Source organism: Chelmon rostratus, chromosome 15 (assembly GCF_017976325.1).
Source record: "Chelmon rostratus isolate fCheRos1 chromosome 15, fCheRos1.pri, whole genome shotgun sequence".
Lineage (NCBI taxonomy): Eukaryota > Metazoa > Chordata > Actinopteri > Chaetodontiformes > Chaetodontidae > Chelmon > Chelmon rostratus.
In genome coordinates, this window is record NC_055672.1 from 8,749,568 (window position 1) to 8,774,978 (window position 25,411).

Genomic DNA, 25,411 nt, shown 5'->3' on the forward strand with positions numbered 1-25,411 from the left:
TTGGTAAAAAGTACTCAACCTTTATTACTGGTGAGCCACATAATAATCAGCAGGTAGCCTACTGAATAATTATATAATTACTGCAGTTATTTTTGTTGGCATTCAGCTGCTCACCTACTGTGAAAGTCATCTGTCACCAGAACCTGCAGAGTGATGTTGCAGTACATGCTTCATCCTTGTTTACTTCACATTAGTCATTCAGAAACGTGCAGGGATGCACTGATTCTAGGCTCAATTAATAAGATGCATGCCTTACTGTGTGGAAGAGACTGGGATTATTCTTTTTTTGTAATTAATACGTATATAATATTTCACCATGCTACCTCTAATATGTCTGTTTTAACCAGATTGAGAACAGCCAAGCTAGTTGCTTAAAAGCACAGCAGTGGTTTGAACTAAATGCTAACATCAGCATCAACATGCTAACATTCGTTAATTAGCATTATGCATTATCCCTGATGAAGGGCGTGATGATGGTGTTGGAGGAGAAGTCAGGGCCACAGTCAGGAGGACAAATGGTGTCGGAGCCAAGAACATCTGGACAACATTGGGTGACAATTTATCGTGTAGATGTTGAGATATTTCACAATGTAAATGGAAACTTTGACCTGCTGGTGGCGCTAAAGGAAAAGCCAGATGATCACCAGCTTTATAAGCATTTATCCTCTGGGCATCATGTCTGTACCAAATTCATGGCAACCCATCCAGTAGTTGTTGAGATAATTCAGCTTGGACCAAAGTGGTGGACCAACACGGATTAACGAACAATAAGTGCATTCAAACCAAGAAGGAGCAAGAGCCCATCCAAACACGGGCGTGCATCTCTTTTTCAATAAATGCATGCTCACTGCAACAAGTGTGTAGAGACCACGGGGTCTTCAGAGTGCTGGGATTGCCAAAGTTCAGAGATGGAGGAGCACAGTGGTTGGACTGGTGTTGTAGGCTTTGATCCCTTCACTGCCCTGTAGACCAGCACCAGAGTTTTCAACTAGATGTGAGGCGCAGTAGCACTATATTTGTTAACCGCTAACAAAATAACGAGCAATAAAATGTGATTTTTGCAGTAGCAATAAAGCTGAAATCCCAGCAGGTCACAGACTCTGATCGGTCACACAATATGGTGCAACACTGATCTTCTCATCGAACCCTCAGCAAGAAAGCAAATAAGGGAATTTCCCAAAATTTCAAACTACGACTTTAAGTTTATCAAGTTTGTCTTTGTCAGTACGATGCATGACACAGTAATTAAGAGCTGGTGAAAGCAGCAGCGACAGACAGCAGCGGTAAGAGAAAATGTGGAAGTGTCCTTGTTAACAATATAAGCTGCTGTCAATACCAAGAATAAAAACACACTGCCACAGCTTTGCTGGCCAAATCTGACAGTTTACCAACCTGAAACAAGAGGTCGAGCACTCCTTTCCATCTCACAGTTCATCCAGAAATAGTTTAAGTCTAGAGGAACGTTTCTGAACTGGTTTCAGAAGGAAGCTTGGTTGTGTGTTTGTCATGTGGGCGATGTACTAGAGTGAGTTTTCACAGCAGATCAGAAAAAGAGCCTCGTAGCAGTTCAGGCCACCATCTCATCATGTAGGTCCACAGCCTCCCTCTCACCACAGGCGGTCCATGTAAACGTTCGGTGCTCATTCAGTCTGCATACATCAGCACTAAGCTCTGCGCCCTCGCTGCTTCCAAAAAAAAAAAAAAAAAAATGTAACCTCCACCTCAGCATCCTCCCATCTTAGTATTTAACCCTTTAATAGTCAGCTCAACAATTTGGTAGACTTCCATATCTTAAAAAGTGGTGGTTTCATTAAAGGGCTAATCGTACACGAACAGTTTTTCAAAATAAAGGTGCTACTCTGGAAATTAATTTTTACAGTTTGTTGTTTTTGACAGAGTGAACCCACCAGCTGGGAATCACTGTTCTAGACCAGCACCAGCAGAACCACACCGCCAAGCTAAAACATGTATTGTTGCAATAAACTGTTAAAAACTTGTTGTCCTGATTGACATATGTAATTCTGTATGATTATTGCAGGCACACATTCTGAGCTTGAGGTGTGTTCGTGGTTCATTTTGAATATAGAAGGAGCAGCCACAGGAGATGCAGTTGCATCCTGTTACAGTCATCTATACAGTACAATGCTCCTACAATTCTTCATATCGTTAGTATTTAAACTGATAATAAGCTCAGTTCTTAATGCTGCAGGATTTTGAAATGTTGCAGGTGGAGTGTGAGATCCTCTTTATTTCCTGCCTAGATGTTGTGTCTGGGTACGGGTCGGCCGTGAAGGATCTGACAGACGTCCGGAAGAACTTTGAATATCTGTCCAAACATCTTGAGGACTTCATGCACACCCACACACGCTCAACCTCTCATTTGCTGGGCAAAACATGACTGCTCCACATCACTGTGTGTGAGCCTTCAGGAAAAGCAAACAACATCAGCCTGCCTTGGTTGAACTATCATCTTGTAGGGGTGGTATATGTTTTTGTTGAGCTCCTCCCTGCAGATGTGCTGCAGAATATTAAAGCCAGGCAATCCCCTCTATCGAGACAGGGAGCCCTTTTTAGTTTCCACAAAGGGTTTCTTGAAAAACATGCGGTTCTCAATGAGGAACGCTCCCATCTGCAGAATGTGAGGTTCGATGGGTGCTACATAGAAGTTAGAAAGACAAAAGAGTAGGCAAATACTAATTATAATACATAAGTTTGGTTAAAATTTTCAGCTTTTCTGAAATATCCTACATTTGGATGGAGCAGGAGAAGTTTCAGGCTATTGTGTTTGTACGCCATTATAATTTCATCTATGTCGCTCAACGGGACGTAGCAGGATTGGTCCATGGATCTGTAAATGCATTCATTAAATGTGTCAGCTGGCCAAAGCAGTGCACGTCCCCAGCACTCTGTGAGAAGAGCCAGCCATGTGATTGATTCAGATGCTAGTTGATGGACAATTGGCCCATATCCACGAAGCCCTCCTGGCTGTAGCTCTGCAACAGCTGGTCAAGGTCTGGCCTGCAGCTGGTGTTATAGCAAAACTGGGGCAAGATGAGGCAAAGGTTAAAATACTTCACATTTCATTCATTTTGCAACCACCAACTGTATCACAGTGCAGGAGGACGGATGCATCTACTCATGGATGACAAGCATATGACAGCACGGGATGTAAAATAAGCTAAAACTAGTTTGGCTGAGCTGTAACATTAGCTAGCAGTATCAGTTTGCTAGCTTGTGGAGATTGGTTTACAGCTAAGTCAGACTACGACTAGGGCAATACAGTAGATGCACACTTCCCTATGTGCAGTGATACAGCTGGTAGGCATAGTCTGGTCCTACATAACTGCTCACTACAAGGTCTGCGGATTACCTTGAATAACCTGGTCACGATTTCCGGAACGAGACATTGCTGCTGAGTTTTGGACACATGCACAAATTATGCATTAGGGTTCTGAAGGACCCTGAAAGCCATTCAGCTGTCTCGTTAGTGTCTGGGCAGGTTATTAAAAGTGAATTGCGGTATGAAAGCAGCTTTGTAAATGTTAGCAGATCCTCTATTCCTTTGAGGCATTTAAACACCACTTTGTCCTGTGCAAAATCAGTTGATTAATGGTCCCACCTGCTGCAAGAAAAACACAGCTCAGACAGCAAAGTTTTGCATATAGTGACGATTAATGATCTAATCGATCTATGAATATGTGAACCTCTGCCAAACTTTTCTAGTGAGTCTACCTGTTATACACTTTCCCCAGATGGCAACGGTGAGTGCTCATTGCATAAATACATAAAGTAGATACACTTCTCTAGGTTTTGCCTGTCCCCTATAGTTCTACCCAGCATATCCTGTCAATACACAACTGAGAGAACATGCATACCATTAACAATTCGATGTATCACAGAAAAGCATTTCCTTGTTCATAGAAACAAGGCTTACTCAATGTATACGTATAGCTCATTTTATTGCAACAATATCAGAGATAGATGCACTAAATAGCAGCCAGACATAGATCCCAGAGGGCCTTGGTGGTGGAGTGTTGGAGGAGCAAAGCAGCATTGACTGCAATGAAAGCAGAGAGGCAAAACGAGTTAAAGTGGTTCAGCGTTCAGCCCAAAGCCGTTGAAAAAGAGAGTTGCAACAGTTCCAAAGATTTGCATCTTAAATTGGAAAAGGAGGAAGCAATGCATGTCGTGGGGCGACCAACAATTCCAAACACTGAGTAGTTCCAGCACTGAGTGGCATTCATTTTAGTGCTTCCCCGGCATGCTCGCTGAAAGGACTGCATTTCTTTGACATTATTAAACATTAGCCGACCTCTCACGAAAAGCAGCCGGTGGAAGAATGCAATGGCTCATGCTTGACACTTCTATCTCCTTCCTGGCCTGCTTTCTGCCATCTTTCTCTCTGCAGGAGGTCGAATGAGTTTCACTGAAGAGGGGAAAATGTAACTACAGTCTCTCCCTGGACATAAATAATAAAATGTTTTGCTGAATGTAATTGGTTGCCATGTATATTTTGCAATATTGACGTAGCTTCTTCTTTGGCTTGAATTGAGCAGTTGCTGGCATTCATTGAACAGTCCCCCTTCCCACCAAAATCAAACACAGAAAAACATGCTATTATCAATGCACATTACCCGTTAACATTTAATATGCAGATATAGTCACTGCTGCTGTCTGTCCTCCTGGAGACCATTCAAACAGGTTGACAGCACTGATTCATGTGGAACTGTTGAGAGCAACATGAATCACATGACTGTGCGGCGGCAAGATCAAAGTGTGTCACAACTGTCTTTCGGCGGCTTTGGTTCGGCCGAGGAGATCACGCTGTCATTAGTTTTAATTGAGTCATAAATTAGTGGGTGGACAAATTTAAATTTTGACCCAATGACAGCTTGAGATCAGTCAGGAGGATCATCAAAGTGATTATGAGGGATATGAATGTCTGAAACCAAATTTCATGCCAATTCATCCAGTAGTCGTTCAAACATTTCACTCAAAACCACAATCAATCAGGTAGATGTTTAGATATTTCACAGAATAAGTGAAAAGTTTGACCTGGCTTTCGAAGAAAAGTCAAAGGATCACTAAAATCATCAGACTGCATCCTCAAGGGAACTTGAATATAGTGAATTTTGATGGCAATCCATGTAATAGTTTAATCTACTTCAGTCTGGCTGCTAGCAAGGCTAAAAAATACTGTAGATATAACTGATAAATACTTACATGCAATTATAAATGTCTCTGTCCCTTTTCGTGTTCATCCATCAGCTAATTGGCCGCAGCAGCCCCACTCTCCTCAGCATGTGGTTCACGTTCGGGATGAGCTTGTGTCTGAAGTCCCACAGTCGGGTGTCCACCTGGATCCTCTCCAGCGGCTGAACCGTGGGGGTGCTCAGTGGAGAGTGGATAATGTGGCACAACTCCGGTGGAATCTTGAACTGCTCTCCAAACTTCTCAAGCACTTGATGCACTGAAGTGTGCTCCACCATTCTGTGAAGCACAGACGTTCGCACATACAGTCAATCATTGATCATTCATTAAGCCACCGTATGAAAAAGTGTTTACCTTGGCTGAACAATCAGCTTGTATGGATGGTACTCTGCCGTTTGGTCGGGCTCCCACTTATAGATGTGCTCCAGAATATTAAAGCCTGGCACCCCTCTCCATTTAGGCAGGGGACCCGTTTTACTTTCCTCAAAGGGTTTCTTGGGATAAATGTGGTTTTCAACGAGGAACACCCCGACCTGCAGAATATGGATTCAAGTTTGATGGATAAAGTTTGTGTTAGAAATAAAGCAAGAACATACAGGAAATGTCCAAATATTATCATTACGGTTGATTGAATAGTGTCTTTCTTAAATGCACCAAGTTCCCTACTTTTGGATGCTGCTGTTGGAGCGTGTCCATGAGAGGTTTTAGGCTGTTGTGTTGGTATGGCATCATAATCTCATCGATGTCATGCAACAGGACGTAGCGGGATCGGTCCATGGATCTGTAAATGCACTCATTAAGTGTGGCTAACTGGCCAAAGTAGTGCACGTCCCCTCCGTACTTCGAGAACAGCCAGCCACGAGACGCATTCAGATGCTGGTTGATGGGCCAAGGAACCGTCTCCACAAAGCCCTCCTGGCTGTAGCTCTGCAACAGGCGGTTGAGGTCTGGGCCACAGCTGGTGTTATAGATCACCACTCTGTCTACACCGAGCAACCTGTGGCAAGGGGAGGCATGAAGTTTAAAACAATGCAAAACAAGACTAAAAAAAGTTGCTTTGTGCGAGCCTAATATTTACTGTGCAGACATGAGAGCGCCATCGATCTTCTCATTTAAATGTCAGCAGATAAATGCTGAACTTTACCTGTAAGGGATGAAGTTATTATAAACTATCCTGAGGGAAAACTGTATGGTGGCACAAGAGGAAAAGTCTGGGAATCACCAAAGTCATCCAGATTCATCCTCTGGGGACCATGAAAGTTTGTACAAAAAACTGTCTAATAGCTGTTGAGATATTTCAGTCTGCACCACGATGGTGGTAGCAGCAGCCCACTAGCATGGATAAATAGCAAAGACTTGCATACATAATCGTGACACAGTGAGAACAATAACAGCAACACCTGCAGAGCATAATTCAGTCCAGAAGCCCAGCCACAAAAAGCACCTTTGTGAACCTTGTACTGCTCATTTGAGGCCACACTTTGTGGTGGCGTTGCTGTTATGGCGTCCACCCTCTGTATGTGTTGTGTAAAGTGCTGACCTGTACATCTCCAGGGTCTGTGCATACTGAAGTGCGTTGTTGAATTCAAACAGGTTAGAGATGCAGACTGTAAAGTCAAACTGCATCTTTTTCCCGTCCTTCTCGCCGGTCTTCTGGTTTCTTATGGGGAGCCAAATCTGCGCCGATGCCTTCGCACTATCTGGCTGAGTCAGAAGACTGACATGGGTCGCGCTGCAGTTCTGAGGAATCTGACACATGATGCTCGCGGTGGCAAAGGGAAAACCAAAGTTGTCCGCAAGTTCTTTAACTTTTGCTTGAGTTGTTGTGGCTGATAACTGGCCTGCACAGCAGAAAAGACAGTGAAGCGGCTGGATGGAGTCTCTTCTTAATATGCTAATGATCCGGATATCAAAATCTTTCACCCTCTGGTCCACGTAGGCTGACACCAGCAGGTGCTTGGTATTCTTGAGGGGGGTGATGGTCTGGTCAGATATCTGCTGGGGACAAGAGTTTGAGACCTGACGCAGGTTTCTGATTGGCTGTGGGACGGTCCTGTATTTCCCAGGCAATATCACAATCACTACCGTTAAGATAAAGATACCAATAGAGAGGAAGACAAACTTCCTTCTGAGTTTCTTCCACTTGTCCATTGAGCCAAAGAGGAATTCTGCAGAACAGAAATTACAGTCACCATTACATATTAGACGTTTGAGAAACTAAGCTTGAAAATATACGTCATTATGCCATTATTGCAATATTACTGCCAAACTCATCCTGTTAGACAAATGACACTGAAACATTGTTTTAGTCCTTGACCACATGTATAAAGATATCTTTAAAAACTGATATTTTCCCCTTCTGTCCACACAAGCTTTGTTTTACAAAATATTTCCGTCACTCGAGAACACAAAAATTACTCCAAACACTCAGAGAAGCATGCCGGGCCGGCAGGTGGCAATAAAGTCTACATCAACGTCATCAATGGCACATGTAGTGAGCTTATTTTTCTTTGGCAAAAGTAACTAAAAAACAAACAATAGTAGCTAATTATTTATTTGTAGTCATTTCAACACCATTCTTGCACACGGGCTAGCTGGGCTAACCAAACTTAAACTAACCAGTAGTCGGCCATTGTTGCACGCCCATTACCCAAAGCAACAATGGGCGTGCACGAATTGAGGTCATTGATGTCTCCCAAATGCACACAGCGTGAATCACGGACTACCACACCAACTGGCCACAGCATGTGAGGATACAGGACTGTGAGTCCCACATGGTTGTCTGCAGCACGGGGGCCGCGCAGGGGACAGTCCTGTCTCCCTTCCTCTTCACCCTCCACACTGCGTTTCTTTACCTATTTATCGCTTTTTTTGCTGATGCTTCCTGCTTTTGCGCCATCCCCTTTGCTACTGTAACACTGCAAAATTTCTCCGCTGTGGGATTAATAAAGGATTATCTTATCTTAACTTTGCAACACCCGCTGCGAATGCAATGTAAATTTCCTTGAATATGCTCACAACACTCAGATTTATATTCCTATCTTGCCCAGTGATCCATATTATCTCTGTAAGCTGGCACATTCATCTTCATTAACATTCATCTGTTAATCTCAGCACATGGGTCCGCACACAAATAGGCTGCATCCCTGACGCTTAGACAGGAAACACTTCAGGCGTGATGGGATCTCATAGTTTACCTATCACTCATTGTTTGACAGTAGCCAATAACGTAATACAAGATTCAACCAAGAGATCATTTCACACCTCCTGTAGGTCAGAGTGTGACAGTTTGCTGATGCAGATATGTGTTGCTTTACCATTATGTTCACACTACAGGCAAAATAAATGCATGGAATATTATGGAAGGCTCTCTTTGGACTGATGGGTTGGACAATTTAGCTGCAAAAGAAAACAAAACGTGTTTTTTCAATGCGGGGAGCACCAATTACAACACAGCAGCCTTAATTATTTTTGTGTTATTTGGCCTGTGGTAAGGTTTCAGGTTGTATACTGTCGCTGCACGGCCATGTGCCTCTTTCTTGCCCATTTTTCCTCCTGAGACACCGCGTGGAAATAGCAAACAATGCAGGCGAGGTTATGCGTGGCGAGTCACTGCCGCTGTGTGGGATTTTAAACAGGCGCGAACTTCGCTTCGCTCGGCGCTCTGTCAGTATGTCGCCGCTGACGTTCGGCCAAACAAAGCTCAGGTTAGGTCACTCTGGGACGAAGTGAAGTTGCTCAAACTGAGCAATAACAAACGAAAATAAAGAGGCTCACCTCATTATGCATGAAACAAGCGGACAAGTCGGACTCCAGCATCAGCTGCAGGTGTGTCTGTCATCTGAGCAGGTGGACTGAGATCACCTGCTTTATAATAGCCAATCAGAATGAGCTACGAATCTGAAACGTGATTTCAATTTCAGCTTTCTCTCATATTTTTTTTGTCAGATAGTGGTGGTGTAATTTGATTTCTTAGTCTTAGATTACACTATATGTGTACAATAATAAGAATAAGAAGAATAAGAAGAATAAGAATATACTAAAATCACAGTTTGGCCCTTTGAAAAAACAAAAACAACCGTATCTGATAAACGGCAAATACAAAAAGAAACAGCCATTTTGTTTTATAAGCATTTAATTTCTTGTATTTCTCAGTCCGCCACAGACCTTATATACAGTTCAAATGTTGACACATACAGCTATCAGCTCCTTGAGAAACAACACCTCTCATGACACTAACTGCAATTAATCTTGCCTGCATATTCCTTTAGCACTTTCTCTTTTGTGTGTGATTTCTCATTGTCATCCTCATCTTTACATGTTGCGGCATATCCAGCTTATGTAGGTGGTGACAGTCGGTATTAGTCGTTGTGTTAATGGAAGTGTTTTTCTGACTGTAGTTCTGCAGCAGCAGTAATCTCACTGGCAGTCAAACTTTTTTTTTTTTTAAAGTAAACGTTGTTTTCCACCAGCAGATGTCACCAAAGAGCAAACATGAACCCTGACAGTCTGTTGCTGCGTCAGTCTGGCCCTGGCTGCAGTGTATTTGCTGTGTTCTCATCATGACAGATGGCACTTAAAAAAAGCCATCTTTGATATGAAAGATAAAAATATAAATAATCCCACAAAATACTATATATATACATATATATATGTATCTTGGGCTGCTACTGAGCACACTGTATACTGTAATTAGGTTGGGAAAACCTTGAATCCTTACAAGATAAAGTGTTTATTCTTTTGATCGCATTTCCACGCATACAGAGTTTTCTTACAAGGCTGGAAGGACACAGCCATGCCTGAATTTTTACAATTTACAGAACATGTGACTTTTATATAGAATCATGAATGCTCTTTGCATATATTTATATCTATATTGCATGCATTTATTTTTTCACATACTTGTGGACACAATAATCCTGTCTATTCTGTTCAGCTTTGTTGTCCATTTAGAGCAACAAAATATGGGGCCAAATGTGTACACATACGTGGCCAATACATCTGATTCAGATTCAGATTTGGGTTCATTATTTGCCTAGAGATTAAGCAGTACTCCTGTGCTCGAATGCTACCTGGCCCCTGGTTTCCTGTGCGTTGGGTTGTGAAAATTTGTTTAAACGCAATTTTTTTTATGAATGCGTCCACTGTGAGCACAATATGAATTTTTAAAAATCAGGTCTTAAAACTAGATTTTGAAACAAGATACCTCCACAAGACAAGGCCACAACATTAGGCAATAATGTCACCTTATCTTATTGTAATTTAATTTGCAATTAATCACCAATGACCAAAAAACGAAACTCTACTTTGGTACAATGGTGCTTTGAGCGAAATGCTAAAATCAGCATGCTAAAATGCTCACAATTATAATTCTAACAAGCTGATGTTTGGCAGGTGTAATGTTCACCATCTTAGTTGAGAGTGTCAGCATGATAACATTCGCTAATTTGCACAACCGCAACGAGCAGCTGAGGCTGAGTATCATTATTCATGCAGGTATTTGGTCCCAAACCAAAGTACTGAACAAATGAAAATTTTGACCTGATGAAACAATTGACGCACAGTGAACACCTGGTTTTCGGACCCTAACACCACTTCGTCATCAAAATATGTGAGTATATGCAGGTTTTTTTAAATGCTGGTAACCCTAACCGTAAAAATAGGCAACTCACCCCTTTCCCATTGCCAGCAGACGAGTTTGCCTTTCTGCTTTTTTTCTCTCCTGTGTCACGATCAACATCACAAACATGCCAGAAAACATGGAGCAGGAGGAGGCCAGTGGAATTGCCATGGTGGTTATTTTTATTTTTTATATCTGTCATGGGATGATGATGATGAGGTTGACAGAGTGTAACGAGTTAACAGGTGATATCTGGCAATATTGACGCGGCAACGTCCAGAACTTCAACACGCAGGAAAGGGGCTCAAAATGAACGTGTCCATGCGGGTGCCATGTTCCCATCGCTGCCTACTGGAGCTGGACTCGATAAATACCTACTGCGGAGTCATCTGACCCAGGAATGAATGCTGATCGTACCACTGAAGACAAAAGACAGGTGTTTGTGGGGTTTTGCCCAGTGTGAAAGAGGCTCAAGTGTATTTGGCTGGTTGGTAATCCAGCAACAGCAGCATCAACACTGGTAACAGACCTGACTACGCAGACATTATTAATTTTACACGAGCAACAGCCACAAACAAAGAATTAGCAGGCTTTTTTAGGCTTTAAAGCTGCAAGCCCGCGCAAACCTATGCAAAACCTTTGCACCTGTGCTGCCTGGTATCCCTCTGCTAAACCCCTCCCACCAAACCCACAACTTCAAACCAGAGCAGAAGGAGTCTGTTACCCTGTTAAACCTCATGCCTTGTAGGGTCTCCTCTCCACGGCCAAAGCCCCTCTTCTCAGAGACGCCCCTCCAGCGCTTCGTGGCCCCAGGGCAGAGGGCCCCAGGCTTCAGAGGCAACGGTAATGTTATCTAACAGTGGGATGAGGGGCTAGTACACACACACACACACACACACACACACACACACACACACACCAGTGTCCCCTCTCAATAAGTGATCCCCCACTGTTTGTCATCATGCCTCTTTGCCACTTGTCAATACGAGCGCCACTGCATTGAACGTAATGAGCCTGCAGGATCCTGTGGAGATATATTATTACATAGATATTGGAAATTTATCACAAGTTGCAGGATTTTCTGCCACTGAATCAGGCTTTCACCACCTGAAGGGACACGCATGCGCATCTGCGTGTGTAGAACAGCCAATAGGGGTGCCCCAATCCCTGAGATGACCTGTGATTGGCTCAAGTCTCCCGTCATGGGCTAGATTTTCTAAAGCCTGAAAACAGAGTGAAGCGGAGGCGCAGAAGTCTAGTTTCCTCTCAGACCTCGTGGATTGCAAAATGCTGAAAGGTTATTATGGAATTTTTGGTCAATGATGCAAAAAATGAAATAAAAAAATAAAATACTGCCTACCCCAGCTTTAATGGTATCTCTACAATCCCTGTTAGGAGCAGAAGAAGATCTCTGGAGCAGGTGCTTTTCACTGGTGTCGTTAAGCTCCTAAACGATTCAGCACTTTCAGAAGCACAAATCAAACCGGCATTGAGACGCAGGCCCCTGCTCATCCACCAAACCGACCGCATACTGCAGATCTTTAAAAGCCCGGCGTGGCCCTCAGAGACCACAGAGCCTCCCGACCTCCCAGCTGTGGCAGTGCCTGACCCATATATGCAAATCAGAAAGAGTTGATTTTAGGATTGGGGTTGAATCAAGAATCTAGATTCCAGCGCCATTTGATTTTTAAATGAGGACTTTTTGGTTGGAATCCAGAACCAAAGTGGTGCAAAATGCACTTGAATGATTTTATGTAAACCGTTTTAATTTTGGAGTAGCCGAGGTGAAGTGTTTATTAAAGACAAACTGACTTTTTTCTATTACGGTTATCATTTTGCTTTCAGCTTTTCAGTCATGGCTACACAGGGCACTTATCTGGTTTTCTTATCTCACACAACCTTTATTCCTTTTGCTGTAATTGAGCTTTTGTCTGTTGTTAAGCATTAGGCTGCAGGTTAAATAACTTCGCGGAGAGGAAACAGTGTTGGACGTTTGAGAAGCAGACCCTGATATTGTTTTTCTTTGTTATCAGAAGACAGAAAGCCAAATGACTCCCAGCACAGTGTGTGCCTTAGCAAGTCCTGTTACATTCCCTCCTCTCTTAGTGTAATGAAGTGGAGCCTGTCCCTGCTGTTGGGGGTTGTATTGAAATACTTTGTAAATAATGTGTCCCAGTTCTGTGTGTGGGGTAACTTAGTGAAGGACTTGATTATTGGGTGGGTGGGTGGGTGGGGGGGGGGGGGGTGATTTCCAATTTTTATGTTAACCGAGGACACGATTCTTTACAATGAGCCCTTTGTGCAAGAAAAGGACAAGGAGTGGAATGGCTTTTCCGGGCCATGCCCCTGTGCCCCCACCACCACTTGTGCCAGAGCTGTAAATCTGCAATAACAGATTATTTGGCCACCTGGGGGCAGCAGAGGCCAGCTGTAAGTGCAGCGTCGACATATTTATCACCTCAAACAGTTGATATGGCGAACTTGTTAGCTAAGTTTCCTATTTACACAACCAGAAGACACATAGCAACATTAGCACCTCTTTGGAGTTGCGTTTTCGGCCATCTGTCTAAGCGATACGTGGTTTGTATGATGATGTACATGTGATAACCATGTTTAATATACTTTTGCATTCTTTAATACTTTCATATAAACTATCATATCTTTAATAAGTTTCTGTAACTTTGCTACTATACATTTCCCACCTATATGTTAGTGTGTAGGAAGGGACCAGAGGCTTCCACTTGGAGCTGGAGGGAAGCCAAAAGATTAACATTGGCTGTCTCTGAGACTATGTTTTACCATTTATGGACAGCAAGGGTATCTTACTCCTGTTCAGTTTATATATGGTCTGTATATGCGTTGCCAGCTTGGTGCATTGAATGTATTCATGATGTGTAAGATGGGATTCACCAAAGGACACATGCAGAAATTATGAATTAAGGAACACAAAAGCCTTCCAGGTGTCTTATGAATGCTTTATTAAAAATCAATTGCAGTATGAAAGCAGTTTTGCAAATATGTTTAGTGCATTACAACCTCGAGCCCTTTGTGGCAACTCAACACCACTTTGCCCTGGACAAAAACAGGTGACCAATGTCTCCGACTGCCGTGTGAAGAGCAAAAATTAGCACACATTGGATGATTAATGATCGAAAGCCAGCCATGGAAATTTGACCTTCTGCTAAATCTCATTTTGCCAGGCTTTAGGTGTAGCTTCTGCTAGCAGCAGGCTAAGGTTACTCGTGGTAACACGAGAATTAGCCAGCTACTACATGTCCAATGTAGAGAACATGCACATCCCCATAATAATTTGACTTATCATTGAAAAGTCTTTCATTGTTCCTACATGTGTAAAAACAACTTACTCAGGGTTTATTATATTGCAGGAATACCAAAACATATTACTCTTTTAAAAATATACTGTAGAGTAAGAAACTGTAAAAGCCATTAAAGGCCAATCATGGCTTCCATTTGACCATCATCAGAACTGCACAGAAACGCAGCAAAAGCAAAACAAAATCCTAGCCATCCTCCTTTTAGGTACACCATACGTAGAGAGTTCAATCAGGAAAGATGCCACAAGGCTTAAAAACTTTGGTGTTGACCTTGTCAATTATATCAGTTTACAGGGATAGAGCCCTATAAATCGCTGGAGGGACGTTACCCCAAGAGAGCCATAGACAGGGCCCTGACACTGGTGGTGGTGTGCTGGAGGGTGAAGCAAAATAAACCACAATGATGGCAGAGAAACTGTTTATTAGTGCTCCATAGATCCGTTTTAAGCTACTCATAAGAAATGCTTGGGATGTCAAGATGATTGCGTTTATCCGTTCTAACTGCTAATAATGCAGTTATAAATGTTGGTTATGCATTCATGAATGAATGGTTTTCCACTTTCTAATAAGCCCTGGACCCTGCAATTATACTTGCTCATAAAAACCTCTTTTCCTGAAGGTGAGAGGTCAAACCTTCGTCATGAACTAAAGAGCCGAAAAGATGAAGAGGACAAAACATCAAAGAGACTCAACAAATCAAACCCAACACAGCTGTTCTTTTTAATAGCTTCTAACTTATCTATAAGGCACCGCTAAGTGAAAGGTTTAATTGTGTTATTCTTTTAGCATTTTAATAGTCCTGCATAGGCTCAGAGAAAAATCTGCAGATGTCAAAAAGTCATTACTGAATGTCGTCTTATCTCAGACACACTAGGAGGAGGATGACCTACAGGGCTTTCAGCAACAAAAGTCGCATTAGTAAACTTATTTCACCTATTAGTGTTACTTCATCATGGCTATGTGGCAGAGAAAAATCCTGGTGGGCCGCCACATTGGTGCCTACATCACCCAAAATGCAACTCCAACGAGAACAGTTCAGTTGGAGATTCGGGTTTATTATGCTAATAACGACTAATCTACCCTCAAGTGGGAATGAGGAGTGGGCTGCAGAGGTCTGGTAAAGTCTGACTCAAGTGACATCACTTGAGGCGATTTAACATATTTCGCACAGCTCCCTCTTGAGCCACAAAAGGCTTCAAACAACTCTTTCACATACGCAGCAGCACTCCCGAGACCTGTAAACACACTTGGATGTGTGGAATCGGTGGTGTTACCCTTTCAGAGCCATAAAGAGCATTCTGCTATACTTCTGCTGTGTACAGCACAGCCACTGTTTCCCTCTCACCCATAACAAACTTAATTAATGCTACACAAATAGCCCATCATAGCAAATGACGCTATATTAATCAAGTACAATTCAAGAGCTCCCTATAGCAGCATGTCATACAAACTAACCAACCATTAAAGTAATTAAGATGCTCATTTAAGGAAGTCATAGTTCCTGTATGAATATTATTATAAGTTAAGTAATGGTTTTAATATCCTCTTTTTTTTTTCTGCTCCCTGCTGGCAACCCAACAAAGGTATACACACACAGTGGAAACACACTAAGACCCACTGTGTAACCCAGGTACACTTAGAAAAGTACTCCCCGAGATGCCATCATCCCACTGCCTTGTGCTTTCCATCTTCATCATCACTGTCACCACCATCTTCTTCTCTACTCACTGGACTTGCACTGTCTTCAGCATCTTTATTGCTTCTGGAGGCCAGGATGGTATATCAAGCAGACAGTTTATTTTGCGAGGGGTTGTAGTAGCAGATGTTAGTAGGAGCTTGAGAGCACTCATAAAACAGAGCTGAAACACAACAAAAACTATATTTATACTGAGTTGCTTGTTCCAAAGATATTACTTTCTTTGTTAACGCAATTCTCTGTAAATTATAAAGTCATTAGAAGTCATATGATTCTTTTGCTCATGTTCTATTCATTCTAAACTATAGCACATAATGTTGTAGTGTGCAGGGTTTGAAACTAATTGTCAAAACTTTGAGAACTGTGGAAACCATACTGGACATACTGTCAAATTTGGCTTTAAATCTATAAATTTTCAGCTATTTGGAAGTTTCTATCTGTTTCAGTTTGTTATTGCTCCTCTGTTGTGGGCAGCAGTTTGGTTTCATCCTTGTAAGACATAAAAGGTGAATACAATATGTATGATATGTAAAGTTGTTACATTTAGCAGCCCAGTTGCAAGAATAAAATGTTGTTCATGCATGTTGGTGGAGGGGACGGTGGGGACGGTGGTGGTCTGACAGGAAGGTGAAATGACTCCCAGGCAGCAGACCATCGTTCAAGCCATGTTTCCAGTGACAAAACCAGATATTTTTAAATGAGAGCTCGGGACGTTTTCCAGCCATGTTTGTGGCAACCAAAACCGGGTACAATGAATGAGACGCCAGGACATGGCTATTTTAAGACAAAACAATATCTGTTCCTAATCCTTAACCAACTGTTTTTTTGCCCAAAGCTAACCAGATATTAACCACCTCCTTGTTACAACATAGAACTGAAATTTGAAAGGAAAAGAAACAAAGTCTGAACGTAAAGAAGCATAAAGTTTCAAACACATCTGCGGTTTTGTGGAAACGTACGGTGCCAACATTTATTCTGGTGGTTGGGTTGTTACGTAAAGAGGTGTATGTCTGAAAGGAGCTTAAGCAATCTGTCTGCATTGTGTTTGTTGTACTGTCAACAGACAGGCTGGGCTGCGACAGATGGGTCTTTACTCCAGCCGTCTTTGGTTGGCTGTCATGTTTACATTCAGTGTTTCTCACCAAACTGTCTTCTGTGTGTCCTTGAGATCGAACAAAATGTGCTGACTGCATTTCCTTTCTCAAAAATTTGTTGAATAATCTAAATCGCGCAATTTTTACATTCACGTTTGCTAGCTTGCAGTTGTCTTCTTCACTGCCTCCTACGGGTGCATTGCAACACTTCTTTGTGCAATACTGCCGCCAATGGTCAGTCAGTGGAACTGCTCCGTAGCGCTACTAGTAGTCAAAAACACCACAGGGTACCTTTAAAATAGAGAATATCAGTGACCATACCAGATAATGATTTTGCTCCCTCTGCACTGTTGGATCTGATGCTGCTCTATGATCTCTTTCTCCAGCTGTGTCATGTTTGTATTGTATTGCAGAGTACGTTGAACTTGACATTGATTTATGCTGACAAGTATATTTTACGCTACGTCTTTAATGCATCCGGGACATCACAGGGCAGACGCCTCTCAGGTCATTCTAGTCCATCTGATACCATTCAGTGATCTTGTTTTTCCTCACAACCACCTACTATATGCACACAGACACGCAGATTGTCCTGCTGTCTTTATCACAGCTGAACACAAACACTCATTCACTAATCATCCCACATATTTTCAAAAATGTTCTCACACTTTATGGACGAATACCAAAGTCTGATCATTGATTTTCATGGGAGTGCTGCCTTCAGACCATTGGTGGTGTTTTGAGCTGCAGGCCACAAAGACAGAATGATGTGTGATGCAAAGGAGGCTTTAGAGAGCCTGCTTTGCATTTGATCGACCTCTTACTCTTTCATCAGCAGCGATGAGAACTTCTCCTCAGCCACGATTAGAGGGGCATGTAGAGAGATGTAAATTTAGACAAGATCATAGAGAAAGCTGCAAGGCTTAGGCAGCCAGAAGTTAGACAGATAAATCAGGTCAAACAGAACAGGGGACAGAAGCCGCAGGAAGCATTTGTGGAGAGTTTCGATTCAAACTGAAAGATCCATCCTTTTGAAGAGGTGGCACACATCCTTGACCAGATGCGACTGTGTTCATTTTAACCTTTATTTACATGCTCAGAGAGAGTTTCATTGAACATGCATGTTGTTTTTCCCTCAATTCCACAAAACAGAGTATACAAAAAGCAAAATATGCACAACTCATCAAAAATATTGCATGGTCAATTAGCTTAGCAGTTGATTTTCAAGACAAATGCATTTTGTAGGACTGAGAAAAAATGTACTAATTTGACAGATATGGTCCTCAGATCTCACTGTCAGGGATTTTCAGAGAGTCAGTAAAAAGCAGTTCCAGCAGAAAGTGTACGGTGTATGTGTGCATGGGGTGGTGTGTGTCTTCCTCAGGCTCGGGTCCTCTACCAGACGCCAGGGAGTTTGAGGGTTCTGTGCAGTATTTAGTGTTTCTGGGACTGCACTCTCTGCTGGAGCCACTCTTCCAGTCTGGGGCCACAGCTGCTAATACTCCTGTTACCACTGGGACCACTTTGGCCCTCACCTTCCACATCTGGTCCAGTTGTGCCTTCAGCGCCTGGTGCTTCTCAAGATTTTTGTGCTCCTTCTCTCTGATGGTACTGTCAGATGGGATTCCCACATCTATCACAACTGCCCTTCTCTGCTCCTTGTCAACCACCACGATGTCTGGCTGGCTAGACAGCAGCTGCTTGTCAGTCCAGAACCTGAAGTCCCACAGGAACTTAGCTCTGTTGTTCTCAGCCATTTTTGGTGGTGTGGCCTCATGGGATTTGGGGACTTCTAATCCACAGATGTTCCTGTACATTATCCCAGACACTTGGTGTCAAATGCAAGCTATCCCAGCTTGCATTTGACACCCTGCTGCTATGTGCTGGGCTGTCTCAGGGGTATCTTTTCATAGCCTGCACCTTAGGTCCTGTCTGCTGCGGTAGACACCTGCCGCTATGGATCTGGTGCTTAGGGCCTGTTCTTGGGCTCTGTTCTGTCCTTTTTCTAGCTACTGGTAGAATTTCTTGGTATCAGCCACTTCCACTATACATCCCATGGAGAGGCTTGGTCTTCCACAGTATCTCTTCTATCAGTATTCTCTGCCTCCTCATCACCCTCTGTCTTCTGCTGCCCGAGGCTCTCTCTTAGCACTTCATTCCAGGGTGCCATCTTCCGGATGTATTCACAGATACTCCTTGTTTCATCCTGGATCGTGGCTCTGACACTACACTAATCCTCGCCCACCTTCTTTTCGTTGCTCGTAGAGTCTGGGGTTGCTTTAGTGGCAGCTGGATGGCGCATTGGTGGTGTCATCGCCTCCAGTAAGGGTCCCCAGGCTTAGACCCCCAAAGCTACATGCAAGCCTTCCTCAGAACTTGAGTGAGAGAAATATAGCTAAAGTCATTCTCACTTGGAGAGGCAACAGATGTCAGCTGTGTCAGATGTTGCGGGACCAGGACATGTTGATGGGAAGTGGGCGACTGGAACAAGACATGTGGACAAGAATTCATTCATTCACTACCAATTTGCATAGTTCTTTCCAGAAAAACGTTGAAGAAAGAACATTCAGACCTGTAAAATAAAAAACTGTGATTTTCTTTGTTGCTTTGAGCAATACAAACAAAAAAAAATACATTAATCTCCACTGCTTTGGGATGTTTTGGACATAAAACAAAAATCTCTGCATGGCTAGGGCCAGTGAGAAATATGTTTTTTTGTAAATTAGGTTAACTGACCCTTTAACTTGCAAATTTCAAGCACAAACACATTTTAAGTTGCAGCGGGTATTGCTCGTAGTACCGTGACAGATAGCAGTTGGATTTGCACAAGTCCAATTTTGTCTCTGGTATATTGCTGCTTTTACAAACATTCACACCTGGGAGTAGAACCCCTGTCTGCTCCTGTCGACTGCTGAGCGGGTCCACTGGAGCATGTGAGTGCTAACTGCCTTTCTCATTCATTTTTCCAGAGCACACTTTCCATGAGCTGACCCCAGGAGCTGAACCAGATTTTTCAGTCTCAAGCTTTTACCTTTTAATCTATCAGAGCAGTGAAAATATTTATGGGATTAGTGACGTTCTCAGCTAAGTCAGATCATGATTTCTTTGCTGAAGGATAGAGATAGGATAAAGACACTAATGCAATTCCTCTCCAGATTTTTTACATGCTCACGTGAGAGGTACAGTGAAGTGGTCGCCCACTTTCCCTGAGACAGGAAATTGACAGATCTGGGTTTCAACCAGAGATCTTGTTGTGAGAGTGGTGCAGTAAAATCTGACTTAAAAAAAAAACAAACAGGATTAGCTGCAGCCACACATAATCCCATTTTATTGCAGATACCTCTGTGTGTGTAATCCATGTATGTTTTTGTGTGTGTTTCTTGTACATGTGGATGTGAATGCTTCCAGGGTGTGTTCATGTGCACGTTCAGGTTTGAAGGCGTCGTGTCGATGGAGGGATTCAGAAGCTCCTTTTTTTTTAGAATGAATAAATTATTGTGTTGGCAAGCATCTGTGTCTGTATGTACTTTCTCTTGTACATGTGTGTGTATGCGTGTTTACGTGAAACACACTCCTGCACTGTAAATCAGCTCCCTAAGGTATCACCACCTCTCAGCTCTCTACAGATATAGCCTCATTTTCAGCTGCTGTGCACAGACGTTTGCATGTAAGTAAAGAGACGCACCACAAGTGGGTGTGTGCAAGCATGTTAGCACCACATGTAGGTGTATGCACACACCAGCAGCACTCAGAGAAAGACCAACAAACACAGTTGAATAATGTGTCTAGTGGGGGGAAATGTGTAAGTGAATGACTATATCATTGCCTGTTGTTATATGTGCTAATTGACTAGATGTTTCTGAGCCATTAGACTGTGTATTTCCATTGGCCAAGGGGCAATTAGCTTATCAGGCGAGAGCACTCACTCTGGAAACTGCACAAACGCACACACACATACACACAAACATAGATACTTGACAGTTTGATCAATGGATGTCTTACTGACCATAATGACTTGGTACGGCCCCCTTTCAATGCAGCACAGCTTGAGTCCGAGTACAATAACCTTTTATCACAATCACACACACACACACACATGCACACACACACATTCACACACAAACAGTGAATAAAAGGCACATCAATCATAATCATAGCCACCTTTAGAGACAATGCAGCCGAGAAGAGAAGCGAAATGGCATATCCCTAATTACTGTCTCACTGTTGTTTACGCCCAGTTATCACACATAAACACACATATACTGTATGAGTGCATGTCCACACACACTCGCAGACACACGCACGGCGGTACTGAGGGAGGATGATGAAGTTTCTTCAAAGAGAACTGGGTCTCATGGACCCAGAAGATCTCTTAGTGCCACAAATCTTTTTTTTTCCATCCCTCCTCTCCGCATCCACATACTCTATATACAACCTGCACCCCTCACACATATAACTCAACAGATGCATGGATTGGTTTTGCTTCTCCCTTTCCCCTCCAAGTTTAAGTGATCTATCGATCCGATAGATCTCTCCCGGTGACCCCCCTGCTGGGTCGGGGGAGCCAGCGGTCCCCAGAGATTGGAATAGCAGGACTGTCTCCCATCGATTAAAATGAGTCATCAACGCACCGTAAGATTGCATTTATTTTTCTGTGTGGCATGTCAGTGTGTCTGTGTTAGCAGTGTGTGTGTGTGTTTAGTCTGTAGGGGGGGGCGTCTCATTGATTGTGCAATATTTTTCTGTACGTGTATGTGTGTGTGTGTTCTGGTTTAGCTATGCTTGTGAGGGCCGACCTACAGTAACGGCTCAGTGTCCTTGTGAGGACATTTTGGCTGGCCCTCACTGCTGATTGTAGAATTAGTCTGGCATTTTGGGAAATAGGTTTATTCACTTTCTCTCCCAGAGTTAGATGAGAAGATCGATACAACTCTCATTTCAGCATGTTAAGTACAGAGCTAGAGCCAGGAGGTGATTAGCTTAGCATAAAGACTAGAAGGAGGGTGAAACAGCTAGCTTAGCTTGCTCCACAAATAACACATGTCTACCAACACCTCTAAAGCTCATCGATCAAGATGTTTTATCTGTTTATTTAATATTAACCGAAAACCGGAATGTAAAAATGACAATTTGTGGTTTTAGGCTTAAATTTTGCTGTTTCTATTTCTTAGCATTAGCTTGGCCTTGTTGTGCTGATTTCAGACAAACAGTAGAAGAATTATTACAGCTCCTAATTTCACCCCAGATATTTCTGTATAGCAAAGAATCGAAATGCAATGTTAGTTAGTGAACATTAGAGCTATTGGTGGGTTTTGAACTGTGGAGAGAGCCACGTTAGCTGTTTCTCCCTGCTTCTAGCCTGTATGCTAACCTAATTTAATCACCTCTCAGTTTATACTTAATGGACAGACATGAGTGCCAAGAAAAGGAAAAAGGATATTTCCCAAAATTTCTATTTCTTTAACGCTGCAGTCACAGTTTTTTGGGCACTTGGGGTCCAAACTCCGCAACAAGTTTAAAAGGCCATAATTTCACATATTATGGTCTTATCATATTGCAAACATTGAAGCAATTACCGGTTCACACATTCAATATGTTGCCTCACAGCAAGACGGTCCTGGTGTTGAACCCAACTTGGGACGTTTTGCGTGGAGTTTGCATGTTCTCCTACTCTACTAGTTTCCTCCAGATGCTCCGGGTGCTTCCTCCCACATCAAAAGACATGCATGTAAGCTGTTACACAGTGCTGTGAATCCACACTGCTACTAAATAGTTAAAATAGGTCAAGTATGGAAGAGCAGCTTCCCATGCAAACATGCAACTTGATTTAATTATGCATTCCTAAATGGGAAAGCTGCCTGCTTGTCAGTGTGTTCAGAAACAACCATGAGTGCTTCTTAATGTGAGTGTTTCCTGATCTTCTGGTTAGGTTAAGGCAGCTAAAAGTACTTGTTGCAAGGTTAAATGCATGGTTAAGGTTAAGAAACTGTCATGTTTTAAAAGAAACCAATGTTTGCTATTGCTTTGCTATTTCCCGAGGACAGTAATTACCCTTGCGACCACAGGGCATAGTTTTGGGAAATGGTTGAACAAACACCAGCCTTAATTGCATTATACAGCTTCCTGGCTAAACACTTGCAATGACTTTTTTCCCATTGCTTTTTGAATTTATTATTTTCTCACTTCAGTCGGTGTTACTGAATGGTAGAAGGCATCTACAAGTCAAAAGCATGGCCATATCCGTCATACCTGATTGCTGGGCTCATGGTCCTAACACTCAAGAATTGTATGTATTTGGGCTCGCCCAAGTGCTGGTTCTCACTTTAAACTGTACCCAAGTTTGCAGCCTAAAATATATCTGGCAGCCACACATAAGCCATTTGGAATATGGTATTGCATTACCAGAAAACAGCCAAGTGCGCTAAAACTCAGCAGCAATCCGGCCGATCTAGCAGTTTGCATTGAGTGTTCCCTTATTTTTTCCCTCCATGTCCTGAATTTCTAATGTCTCAGCTGCAGCGGGTGGTGGGTTTAGTTCAAAGGCTTCTATTAAGAGTACAGTCAGTCTGTTTTTGCAACATTAAGTACCAGTTTTTTAAGATGATGGCATAGTGATTTGTTCCTGTTGGTTCATGTTCTGAAAGTGTGATTTTGTACAAACTTCACATTCACAAAATGCAGATAAAATCATGGCCGAGAAGCTGCGCGACATCCAACAAGGCTGTCGGATTAGGACTAGAGTTAAATTCGGATTGAAGGTTGTGTTTAAGACATTTAAGTCCGGCAAATGAGTGGTGAGTAAATACAGTGTCCTCGCAGGTGTAGCTTAACCAACACATGTGGTAAGTGGGAAAATGCTCATGCAGAGTGGATCTTTTTTCTTTGGCCTGTGGGGACTCTGGCTACACTCGGCATCGATTTTCTCAGAGGAAGTCAGCGGCTGTAAGTGGAAGCTTTCTATTGGATTTATTTACCCTCTTTTCTTTTCCTTCTCTCTCCACATCTCTTGCTATTTTTCTTCTGCCTTTCGTTCAAAGCATCCTTCCCCCTTTTCCCCCTTCTGCTGTCTCTTGTCTCTCCTTTCCTTCACCTCCTTCCCTCCCTCTCTTTGTTCTGCTCTGTCGTTTTCTGTCTTTCTGTGTCTCATTTCCATTCTGTCGCTGTCACCTCCCTCTCTCCCTGTCTGTTTTCTCCCTCTCCCGTGTCTCGTGTTTTTTGTCCTCTGCAGCCGGCGCCGCTACGCAAACAGGACAGTAAATTTGCATGGCAACGCAGAGTTCGCCATCGCATTCTGCACTGCAAGTAGATACTGCTGAAACGGGAGCGACCTGTTCCCCCCTCGCACTGACGTCTCCTCCACCGCCTCTTCCTCCCTTCTTCACTCCCCTCTTCATCTCAAGAGCTGCCGTCGACAGGCTGCAGTAGGATAATTGAGAGTTCTATAGATCGCATGGGGAACATCGATTCCCTCCACTGCTCTATTCTCTTCTTGCTTTCAACTACACCTCCTCTTGCCTCCCCCCTCACCTGTTTTTGCATCTCTCCCTCTCTCCCTCTCTGCCTGTCACTCTCGCTCTGTTGGCCTGCCTCTCGTTCCTCCTCTGATCACAAGTTGTAACTGCTGTGATTCGCTGCATAGATAATTCAACCACCTCCTGATCTATCTGTCTGGTAATCTGTCTGTGTGACGCTCTTTCTGTCTGTCTGTCTGCCGCACAGCGCATCGTTCTCTATTGTGGCCGAGAGGAGAGACGGGTGGTGAAACAGCCTCAGAGGCTGAGAAAAGAAATGAAGAAACAGAGGCTAAATAAAAAGCAAAGGTGCAGCTCCACAAATATTGGGTCCTGCTCCCTTTTGCGCTTAACAGTTGTCTTCAGGATTTAAAATCGTCTTCAACCTGCCTCCTCCACCTTATTTTCACCAGCTTGTCAAAAAATTGTTGAGGCATTGTTGTTTTTACCTGGATTCACCTGGGATTTTTAAAGCAAGGCATTCTACCTATGCACGCATTCAAGTAATAATATAATCCTCACCCATCTCTCCATCCAGTCATGGTAATCCTCAACCTTTTGGTGCAAAGAAACGTCAGTTTTTCTGCTCCCTTTCTGCAATTAAAACAGCACAACAGTGATTCAAGCGCATGAAAGCCTTTATGTGTGGTTCTAAACAAGCAGCGGCAGTTCAGCTGGGGTAAAAACTGGGTAGTTTTCATGAGCAACAATAGCAACCACAGCTAAAAAGACAAACTAGAAAGCTCCATCTGCAGCAACATAAACTTTAGCAACGCAAAATCCAAGGAGAAAGGCTTTTCTCCCTGTTTGAATGACAAGTGCTCTCTGCAGAGCAAAGTGTTTTAACTCCAGAGCAACGAGGCCCCACAAACAGAGACGTAATAGAGCAAAACCAGCTTGTCACAGATTACCACTTTAACATTTCAGGGCCAACACTTCTAGAG

General features: G+C 43.0%; 1 protein-coding gene across 1 annotated transcript; it reads right to left on the reverse strand.

The window, feature by feature from the left end:
* Positions 1 to 5,264: 5,264 nt before the first annotated feature.
* On the reverse strand, positions 5,265 to 18,773 carry LOC121618519. The gene is made up of 5 exons (XM_041954021.1): positions 18,356 to 18,773; positions 6,752 to 7,379; positions 5,878 to 6,208; positions 5,566 to 5,744; positions 5,265 to 5,490 (listed from the first exon to the last, which is right to left on the reverse strand). Exons 1-5 carry the CDS (start codon positions 18,771 to 18,773, stop codon positions 5,265 to 5,267), a joined length of 1,782 nt encoding a protein of 593 aa, XP_041809955.1.
* Positions 18,774 to 25,411: the final 6,638 nt, after the last annotated feature.